Consider the following 11,651-nt stretch of genomic DNA (forward strand, 5'->3'; position numbering starts at 1 on the left):
TTTTTCCTATTTATTTTGATTTTCCTGTTGAAAAGGAGTAGTTGGGTTCTCATACTCTGTGATTCTGTGAGAGTTATGTCCCCAGAAAGAACCACTGTGTGCTATAGTTCTCTAGGAGATTCTGTTGAGCAGCTTAGGCAAGCTTTGAATGTTACATGTTTTAGCAGATATTAGGTATTTTTATTTAGTTAACATGAAATACAACATTTCATTATCCTGTAAGCACTCCAGTGATTTTCATTTTTTACCATTATTCTGAACCTTGGCATGGAACATGAGTTTACTGAGGACTGCTTGTTCAAAGGCAGCGACTCAGAGTGTAACAACAACAAAATAAATAAGACCGAACATTTCTTTCCACTGAATTTGATTCAAGATCCAAGAATGAAGAAGATGACTCACATTATCCAAATGCTACACAAAGTTTTGGAAAATGGCATATTTTTTCTGCATTTCTTTCTGCACAAGCTGTCTTTTGGCCAGGAGTTTTGTGAAAAAGATAGATGGCTAAATTTCGGCGCACTGTCTAAAATAAAAGTTTTTATTTTTTTTTAATGAGGGTTGGACTTCTGTTTGCCTACGTTACTTTTGAAAATAGAATTTCTATTTCTCAGTCACCAATGCAATGCTACACAGAGCGTTTCTAAAATAATTTTAAAGGTCAAAGCATGCTGCATTTCAGTTTTCCAGCTGTTGAATAAAATGGAGATAATAGAATTACCCTAACAAACATGAGAATAAAGATAACATGAGGCAATTATAGATTATGCTATTTGAAGCCAATAGTTGATAGATATTGGCAAATTAGGTTCACTTCTTAGGTCTTTTATCAGCGAATTTCAAATAATCGTTCAAAGTGCTACACATGTGCATTTAAGCTGTGGGAAAGGACATGTTCTTGTTATGTTACACTGCATTGTACATTTACCAGGCATGAATGTGAAGCAGAGAGTTTTGTCCACCATGCATGATTTTGTATGTTTTAAGAAAAGGAAGGGGAACAGGGGTGAAATGTCCATAGTTATAATGTCATTTAAAAAAAAAATATTAAAATGTGGTTTGGCACTAAGAGTGACTTTGTAAAAATGTTGCCCTCTTGCACAACATATCTGCTCCCTGTGGGATTTCAGTCACATCTGCTGACTTGTTGAACAACAACATTATTACCACTTCTTGCTTCTGTGAGCTCTGCAGAGCCAGAATGAAATGTGTTCAAATCTGTTCTTCCTTCTGTGCAAACAACAGGTTTCCTCATTTACTTCTAAGCAGCTACAGTTCATCAGCTGCAGAAGAACTAATAGACTGCACAGCTTGTAGTTTGTATTATTAACAGTGACTTTCAGAAAGGGATGATGGATTTTACCTCTCTGAGGTTCTTTATTTTATTATTTATTTTATTATTTATACAGCTGCCCTTTTGCACAGAGGTGCACATTAAAGGCAGGCATAGGAATAGAAAGAGTGAAAGAAATATCCTATGATCCCAGGGGCAGGCACTAGCAGACCACTTCTAGAAGTGGTCAAAGGAAGCCTCTTTTCCATAAGTTTAAATTCTCTGTGTGAGGATCTCCGCCTCCAGTTGGAAGTTTTGAAAGATTCACACACTGAAGGATGTTGAAAATCACTAAGTTTATGGAAGGACTGCAGATTCACTGTGAATAGAGACAAGATCTGAGTCTCCTTTAGTCTTCATCTTTTTCCAGCAAATAGTTTTAATTTTGCTCACCTTACCAGCTGCTCAGCTGCTCATTAATTTGGTTAAAAAATACCACTAGTGAAGTGAAATTGCAATCTGCTTTGGCACTGGCAGAAAAGCATTTGGAGCAGTCTATGTCTCACTTAACAGACCTACTTACTGTGGCAGTGGACTATTTAAGCACCTGTTTAAAGTCTTAGTTCAGCAAAACATCAGAGAGAAGGAATTACCGAAAAAAACCAAACCCCTCCAACCTTTATATGTGTATATAAGAACTGTAATGCTACTGTCAAATTAATTTATGTAATGAAAGGTATTAAAAAGGTGGGATATTTTAACTTTACAACTGCAAGCATTTTTGCCTGCACGTCTCTGTTATGAAGCTCTGTCTCCCTTAGGAAGTGGAGGATCAATTAGACCAACATCATTACTGACAAATACTTACAAGACTTAACAGCCTCCATAAGCCATGGCTTCCACTAGCTGCACTCAGTCTCAGAATGCATGAACACATCTGTGTTAATCATGTCTGGCTGTGTAAAACAAACATCAACCTATGCTTAAGGGACTCTTAAGGATCACACCATCTCAGGAATCCTGTTTTGGATTCTACTGTGATACCCCAGACAATGGAATTGGTGTCTGGAACTCCTGAAACTCAGGCTTGCACTGGAGCAGTGGGTTTTTATTCTTTCATTGGCCAAAATGTCTGCTACATGTAAGTGAGTATTAATGACTTGCTGTGGGTATATGCATTACATATTGTCATTTTGACAACAGATAACGCTGATCCAAAAATCCTACCAGGTGTGTCACTAGCATCTGGTGCTGCCATCTGCTGTTTCCTTCTTATCGAGTTAACTACCTAAAAACAAGATTTCAGTGATCTTACTTTACTGTATTGTAATGCATTTTAACACAGCATGAGTCTTGAAATTTTTTGTAACAATATGTTGAAGTTGTATCTTGCTCTAGCATAAAGTTATCTAGTCACTTGTTAAAATGAAGACTTCTTCAGATCCTGTGTAATTCCGATGAAGATGGGAGGTCACTGACAAACTGCCTCAGTTGCAGCAGTTTTGACCACCTTCTTAAAACACAGACTAATATAATTGCAAATGTAGAAAGTTAGCTGACAGTTAGATGTTAGTTAGGACAGTGAATGGATGTTTTGAATGAAACTTTATCATTGGGGATGACCTAGCTTCCTGCTGTTCTGGTTTTACACAAATGCCATGTTCATTATTTCTTTTAAAAGATAGCTTATCAGGAGTAAAATGAGATATTTTAATGCTTCCAGTGGAGTAAAATATTTAATTACCTGCATCATCTGGCATAATTACCTAGCTGTTCAAGGAAATTTCATACACAGAGATATGACCAGTCCTAATGTTAGTCTGTTGTGTCAGGGCAGAGGCAGAAAGCTCTCCAGAAGGCTGTGAAATCCACCTTTGGATGTTCATGAGGGCCACACCACAACTTATGCAAAATTCCTCTTACTTTCCAGAGAGGAATGTGTGGGAAGGGTTGCTTTCACACAACTCGACACTGTTAAGTTTTTGTACCAATCTTTTCCCGAATCTCCTTTCCTTCCTTGGGCGATTTAAGCCTGCAACGAGAGCTTTGGCCTACAGCAGGAGGCCTCCACTCCTCCTAGTAAAATACATGGATAATTAAACAAATAGTGGGGGGCTGAGCAGTCCTGAATGATAAACATTTATGGAGGCTAGTCTGCGAGTCAGTTTTACTGAGTGTACTTAAGAAGTTAAAAGCTTTGTGCAGTAGAGAAGGATTTGACCTCATTTAACACCATAACAGCAGTCTGGGGCTAACCTCAAGTAATGCCAGGTCTATTGAAAATACATAGTTGTGTAGCCCTCTGAGCTAAATAACTTCATTCATGGTCACGCAGACATACTTAGCAGTATTGGAGAAAAAAAAAGAAAATACTGAGACACCAGAGGAAAGCCTAACTGCACTGTTAGCTATTTGTACATATTTTTATAATAACACATATCCTCAGGAACAGACCTTCCTTGCAACCCTTTTTAAAAATGAAAAACAAAGCAGTGAGCAGACAGCCTAGCCACTGGTCTGTGAGTAGTTTGGGTTGGAAAATTGTGGTGATTCCAGAAATAGTTTAGTTTTAAACTGCAGGCCTCCAGATGTGACATTTGGGATAGGCACACTCTAAAGAGAAAAAGAAATGATGGATAAAGGTAATCAGCTGAAGAAACTCCAAATAAAGCTTATCATACCTCAGGTTCCACAGTTAAGCAGTGAAAGAGCTATTACTACTAATTGTAAGGATATTTTCCTTCAAGTTTGTGGATGTTTTTTTTAGCTTTTTAACACATGTCTTCGCAAAGGATGATTTGTGTATGTAATTGATGTATGGGGATTGGTCAAACTCATTACATTTCAGGAAAAAAAAAATCCATCCTTTGAGTGATCTGATTCCTTTTAATTTATTTTGGTCTCTGCTATTGTTTCTGTACAGTTTTCAGTTGTGGAAGTTACAAAACAAAGACATTTCTATTTGAATGGATTTCATAAACTTTTTTTCAACAAATAGGATTTAGTTGTGAATTAGTCCTAATTGATAACTTTGGAAAATTGAATCCTCTATTTAGCTGCAGGCTTGTTTTTGCTTTGTCAGTACACAAAGCCCACGTATAAAGGCTTTGTCAGGATCTGGAGGGTTCAAAGCACTGCTTATTAAGTCTTCAGGTTTTCAGGTAAGACTAACGAAAAGACCATCTCAGAACTGTGGAAATGTATCCAGATGGCACTGGATGGAGATCACTATCTTGCAGGTCTCTGGCAGCTTTTCAATAGTAGGATATCACAATTAACTTTAAAATGAATGTAATGGGTTTGATCAAAGCAGTCAGAGAAAAAAGGTTATATCTATTCTCTAGGGAAATATTTCTAAGATAGAAAACTATTTTATTTTAACCACTATATTTCTGTGCATATGTGATATTTATTTACTGTATTTAATTTGTAAGTGATTTTTCACTTGTCTCATATCAGGACTTGAAGCTATACATTTGATTTTATTATACTGCCCCATAGGGTGGAAATGTTTGTGACAGTACAGGCTAAGTAGGCATGATTTCAATTTGTACTAGGATTCATTTTTCCCATTCTGGTATTATATACAGAGTCCCTACAAACCAAATGTAAATCAAGTTGGTCTTTCCTAATTTTAAACCAATAAATAATATACTTTATTCAATGGCAGGAGCCTAACTCATGAAAAGTAGAGAGGAAAATGTGTTCCCAGTGGTTTTATACCTAACATTTTTTAGAAAACCATTTCTAAAATGCTCTAAGCATACCCATATCAAGCATGCACACTGAAATGAGTCTCCTGACGACAAGAGTTTATAATGTATTATCTTTATCTAAAGGTCTCTAGAGCTTAGAAAGAAACATAGACTGCCTTTGAAAGACTTTGTATCTGGACCCAGAAGAGCCCTCTCTCCAAATCAGACAAGATCTAGCTTAAAAGCTGAAGTAAGGAAGTAGGTGAAAATTGATAATGAAAAATGAGATGGCATTCTTAAAACAGCTGTTGCTATATTCAGCTATGAATAGGAAGAGAAGGCTACACACATAAGTATATATTTATATAAAATATACATATAAAAATACTTTCTTATCAAAGATTGCTAAGGAAATTCCATTTGAAAGTTAAGAGGACGAAAATGTCCTTGGAAAGACTGTCTTTGGATAAGTTATATGTCAATTCACTGTGAGAACTTTCCAGATGAAGTTCAACTTTTCTCAGCAAAAATATACTTTGTAGAGTGTTATTTCTTCATGTAATTGCATTTACATATGTGATACAGGAAAGAAAGCTTATGCAGATAGTTCACTAATGACATTTTCAGACTTTAGCATAAATGCAACAAAAGCTGCCCAGAATTACTTGAATACACTGATGGGCTGAGAGAAAGAGTCATAAATACTGGAACAGGTTATGCTTTGTCTTACACAGAAGCAGAGGAAAAAATGAAATCCCCACCTCCCTTTTTTGAGTGAGAACAACTTCCTGTGTTTGGTCTGGCATGGCTGTCCCTCCACCTTTAGAAGGGCAGGGAATAGCTTGTCTCTTACTGGTATTCTGCAGTCAGGAGTGGAGTAAGTGCTGGTGGTGGTGAGACCCACCAGTGTGCCTCAAAGTGCGGTCTCTGCAGTACGTTTTTATGCTTTATGGAGCAGGACTGGTACTGACACCACGCCTAGTCCAGGACATGCCTAAGGACACAGTTGAGTCCATAATCTGCAATACCACAGTAATTACATATTTTTCAATCTTAGAATATATATTTGTGAGGTTTGGGGTTGAGGGATTTTTTTCTTCTGCTGCGCTGTTTTTCTCTGCAAACAAAAGCAGATCTACAGTGCAGAAACAATGTCTTGCTCAGAGTCCATTTCTGCCCTTGCTGCAGTCACTGGCAAAGTTCACACTGAGGCCTTCAGGATAAGCAAGTAACTGCTCCTATTTTGCTCCCTACCCTGAAATATCTTGAGTTAGTTTTAATCCTTCAAGGCCAAGAATTCCACCATCTGACTGATCTGTGGCAGAAGTAATACTGGATTAGGAATCACAATCACAAGCTTGAGACAGCTGCCCTCACTCTCCAACTGAAGAGAGAAGCTAAGGCTGGACACAGTGCTTTAACTGTGTTCTGCTTGGAGATGGGGCCTTTCTGCTAATGCACTAGACATGAGCAGTTCAGCTGAGGAAGCTTTTGTTGCTTCTTTCCATGTTACTGCTGTTTGGGAAGTAAAATAAGAGCTTCAACATTTAAGATGGACACTGTGCTGCAGCAACCTGATCAAGCAAAGTTCTCTCTGCACATGAAGATTCCACATTTCTACGGCCTTGATGGTATAAAAGTAAAAGCACTAACACCTACATTAGGTGACACACATGAATTTTCTGCCCAGTATCTGCAAAAGAAGAACTACCTGTTCCAGGTGCCCAGTTCTCTTACAAGCTGTACCTCTTACAAACTTCAAGACTGAGTCTATACAAAATGAAACTGGTAGAAACAGTTATGCTGATTTCACAGATATTAATCAGTTTCTTAATCTACATGATTGTTTTCATCCAAAGTTCTGATTAAAAATTGTTGTTGAAAACAATATTTATTCTTCTTCACAATTGTTATTTGCAGGCACCAGTGATAAGACAGCCACCAACATTGATTTGTTATGTATGTGGCTGTGAGTACGGAACAAAATCTATTAGTATCCATGAGCCACAATGCCTGAAAAAATGGCACCGGGAGAATGACATGCTACCCAAGCATTTGAGAAGGCCAGAGCCCAAAAAGCCTGTAGTCAGTTCCATAAAAGGTAAGCTACAAAAGAGGAAACGGGAGGAAGAAAGTGGGAGGAAGAAAAAAAAATGATTTTTAAGCAGTAACTAAGTGGTTTGCAAGTACTTCTTTCTCCATTTAACTTTGAAGAGAAGGTGGTCAACATGGCTTGCTTAAGCTTTCTGTTGAGTATCCTGTTCTCCTGTGTGGCATACCTGAGAGTAAGAGTAGTCATTGACTTGTGAGATATGCCTCCTGGGACGGTTCTCTTTCTGTGTCAGTATATTCTAAACCAAAACACACAAAGATTAGCAACCTGTTTTGCTGCTGCATCACTACATTTGACTACTTTCCACGCTGTAGAAAGGCAAGTTATAAAATGGGCAAAAAGCGTGCAAGAATAGTGTGCAGATTTTACACATGCAGTCACTAAAATAGAATAACTTTCAGGCAACAAGAAAGATACTTTATCTGGATTTTACACTTACAGCATTGATTATAAAAAAGAGCCGGATACTAAGTATTAACTTAGGAGTGGTAAACAATAAGTGGCCTCAAAAATAGGAGTTCTGTTGTAAAATAATAATTACATTAATAGATGCATGATGACTGCTAGAAAATAAAGTATTTTTAAATTCTACCTACTACAACCTGTAGTTTCAGGTTTTTATTGAAATATAGGTAAAAATGCAATATCTTCTCTAATGAACATCTGATGGATGTTATTGATCCCATTTTATTTATAACCCTCAGAAGCTTTCTTTGTGAGACATTATAATATAAATACAGTGGGGAAAATATGTGTAGCATAAAGCAAACATTTTATTTCTGCCAATTATGTGTGTGTGTGTGCGCTGTGGGTAGGTTCTGTTTTGTTAGATGCTTAGATACCACGTCTTCAAATCAATGAAAAACTGACAGTGCCCAGCACCTGACAGAGCAGGGCTTCTATATGCATCCCAGGGCTGTGTGCTCACTGTCGGACCAAAAGCAAATCTTATCTGTACTTTGCCTGAAAGCTGCTCCCAGGACTTCTCCATTCCCACACAAAGTTATTTCACCGCTTCAGCTGGATGTTTTACCTGGGCCTGCCAGCTGGTCCAAACTACTTTGGGCCAATTTTGGACCACTTGCCCACAGGCAGTTAATTCATCCACTTTTTTTTATATTCCCCATGACTTCCCATAGCCTCCCCTAATGTCTGGAAAAGCAGACAAATTCTCCACTGTGAAAGAGGAATACGCTAGATCGGTTTACAGCAGTACAAAGAAATATGTCCCCAGAAGACACACATGGAAGAGAGCAAGATCACTGAGAACACTAACCTGCTGTTCAAAATAATCATAATCACAGCTCAAATAATACCAGATTAGGACTTGATTAACAGTGGCCAAGCAGCAGAGTTGAATCTGCAGTAAAAGACAAATTCAAAAGACATTTTCATTGTATTTTTTCTTCTTGTTTTTAAGCTCTTTTTAATTATTCCATGTTGTGTGGTAAAAAAGATGGAGAAAATGAGAATTCCATCTGAAAGAGGAAGATACAAAAGGACAAATCAGGTTATTTTGAAATACACTATTCTTGTTTTGAAGGAGTGGACGCAGAAAGACAACCACTCTTTGGGAAACAATCCAGCAGAAGGCTCCCAGATATGGATCAGAAAATTGTCTCATTTATACAACGAGTCGTATCAGACACTGCATATCTCCTATAAGGTGTTGTGTGCCCACAGTTTCTCAGGGGACACTGACCTGCTTCCAGCATCTGTCCCTAAATGCCTGCTGATGCAAGTCTGAGCAGTTCTGTAGCTTGAGCTAAAATTTTTGTTCCCTCTGCAGTTGTCTCATGCTCCTGGCCTAGAGAAAATAATCTCAGTGTTGTTCTTTTTCCGTAAGACTTACTCTCCATCATCTGGTAAATGCTATAACTGACCTTGAGACCACATACACGTACTGCATGTCTCACAGTTTCTCAACTCAGGGAGGAGGGATTACTTCTGTTGTTGAATGGAACAAGCAATATTCAAAAAAGCTCAGAAATATTAACTGCTTACATAAAACTTTTTATAACTGACATGTTTCTGAAAACTTAAGTGTCACAGGAAGAAAACCACTACCCTGATTACACAGGGTTTTGTTTGTGGAATGCCTAACACATGCCTGCAAGGAGAAAGTAATCTCTTTCTCTCTCTTTTTTTATATTCAATAAACTTTCCAAAGTACAGAAAATACACATTCATTTCCTGCAAGCAAAGGGGATATTTGTCTCAGCCAAGAAAAGAAACACTACTTGGTTGCTCTTCTAACAAAAAGAACATTAGGAACAGGCATATTAAGAGATCTAAGGCTTATTGTGGTTATGTGAATCATTGGATATGAATCATATTAAAACTGTATGGGCCTTTAATGAAGAGGTCTATCATGGGCCAATGACAGAAACCATGGAATATTTTAAAGTGCACAAATCCTTTTCTTTTAAAAATTGTCTGCTGCTAACAGTTCAAAGACAAAACCAGTTTTTTAGTCTTTTTTCTGTATTATCATACATCTATAAATTGAGCCATGTAGATTTTTTTCCTGCATGTACTTTAAATAAGAACTTTTAGTATCTAAATCCAGCTATTAAGCAATCTACCTGGTCTTTTTGGAAATCAGTTTGAAACAACACTATGTGAAAGCCCTTTTCAAGATGAAGGTCCATTTTGAGATAAGAGTAAACAAGATTTTTTTTTATACTCACATAAAATCTTGAAAAGACATCTGATGTGAGTGTTTGAAGAATTCTCCTGAGCTTTCTGAGCAGCAGCTCTTCCTGCAGTGGAAAATAACTGTGGTCAAGAATGTATTAGTGTTTAGATGATGAGAGATGCATCAGTGCAACGGCCTCACTGGAAGCTGTGGTTTAAAGGAACTGTAGGTTTTGTCCATAACGTTTTAAGTAAAGCTTCCTTAAGCTTTACTACACTTACTGGCAAAACTTGCATAGACTTTGACAGGAGGAAAATTGAGCCTGTTGTCCAGAGCAGTACAAAGAGTGTATGCTCAAGTACGATATGCTCCTGCCCACTGCCATTGTCAGATAACATATGCCTATTAAACAGAACTTGAAGTAAAGTTAAAAAGTGAAAGTTGCTGATAATTGTATGCAAAGTTGTTAATAAGTAGCTGAGAATGCATATCATAGAACACAGCATGTTTTCTCTGTACTCTTATACAAGACAAAACAATTCAGTTTGAAATTAATTTAATTCAACCCCAGGGACAAAAAGCAGAGACTTTTAAATATATTTTTTACTTTTTTGCTTCTTTCTTTTCTTTCTTTTTCATTTGCAAAAGCAATAAGGTTTGGTTAAACTGAAAGGCTCAGTCAACAGGTATTTCCTGAAAATATTTTCCATAAAGAGTTGAATGTGGGTCTCCAGAATGAAAGCTGATACTTTCTTTTTTTAATTTTCCAGCCAAAGGTTTCTATGATCTTGATTCTTTAAAAGAGGCTACCTGGACCAGCGCCCAGAACCAGCTAGTTCCATGTGATATTTGTGGGCGTACTTTCCTTCCGGACACACTGATCGTCCACCAGCGGTCCTGTAAACTGAAATCTGCAACGTGAAGTGGATGTACCACATATGCATACATATGCGTGAGTGCTCACACACGTGTGTGAGTGCATGTGTGCATGGATACACATGCAAGCACCCATACCTTTCAGCCAAACCATGAGAGAAATAAAATCCAGCTGGAGAGCCATGGACATCAAATCTGTAGTGTGTAGTCAGATCACATGATTCAAAAGCCCTAAAAGTAAAATCAGCAGTTGTTACTCTGGTGTAAGGTCAAATACTGTGATTTTTTTTAGCAGAAGTAGCAAAAATGCCTCCTCATTTCTGTTGTTCGGGTAGGGTCACCTTGAAACTACAGTTTGAGAGGGATAGCATAAGAATACTTGAATGTTAACTACCATCTTCCTTCTCCTAGTCCTGTGCTTTGTTGGGTACAGGAGAACTGAAGTGATTAATCCTCCCAGGTTGCTTTCTGAATCACTGTGCTATCTTCATCTCTGTTGGTCAAATGAGGGATGTTCTTTAGCCTCACTCCTTTCACAGCCTTTCAGATTTAACTGTCTGGACCTCTGAAAGAAGTTGGGCCTTCTGTCTGCATTTCCCATTTTACGTGACAAGTTTGGGTTATTTTGTGTTCAGCAAAGGAATGCAAAAAATGAGCCATGACTGTTAGGGGTCTTTCACTGCAGAGATCCCCAAGAGAGTATCCCACAAGGATCCATATTGTAGTCTTGCTTTTCAACAGATCTGTGAGACTGGGAGAGGTGGTATAATGTCAGGACCTCCCTTATCAACACGGACATTTGGCTGCATGTCCGTTGCTCAGTGAACGGAAGCTTCAGACAACTTTTAGGAAATGAGAGTTTCGATGAGAAGTAGCTCATTGAATCTCAGTGGAAGCAAAACCAGACTGATGTTGATCAATTACTGAAAACTAATTCTTTGAAAATTTTGTTTCCTCTCTGTCAAAGACTTGTCTAGTTAGTGTAAGGACCTCCAGCTGGATTTGACTAATCAGAGAACACAAGTAGAATCACAGAATCACAGAATGTCAGGAGTT

The 11,651-nt window shown here is 37.9% G+C and overlaps 1 protein-coding gene across 1 annotated transcript in view; it reads left to right on the top strand.

The window, feature by feature from the left end:
• The window catches only part of LOC104545100 (zinc finger protein 474-like), an 11,527-nt gene extending 886 nt beyond the window's left edge, over positions 1-10,641 (top strand). The window contains 3 exon segments of the mRNA XM_010190145.1: positions 5,121-5,218; positions 6,889-7,069; positions 10,490-10,641. Of these exon segments, the coding sequence (XP_010188447.1) occupies positions 5,121-5,218; positions 6,889-7,069; positions 10,490-10,641 (431 nt within the window).
• The last annotated feature ends 1,010 nt before the right edge of the window (positions 10,642-11,651 follow it).

Source organism: Mesitornis unicolor, unplaced genomic scaffold (assembly GCF_000695765.1).
Source record: "Mesitornis unicolor isolate BGI_N332 unplaced genomic scaffold, ASM69576v1 scaffold26988, whole genome shotgun sequence".
Lineage (NCBI taxonomy): Eukaryota > Metazoa > Chordata > Aves > Mesitornithiformes > Mesitornithidae > Mesitornis > Mesitornis unicolor.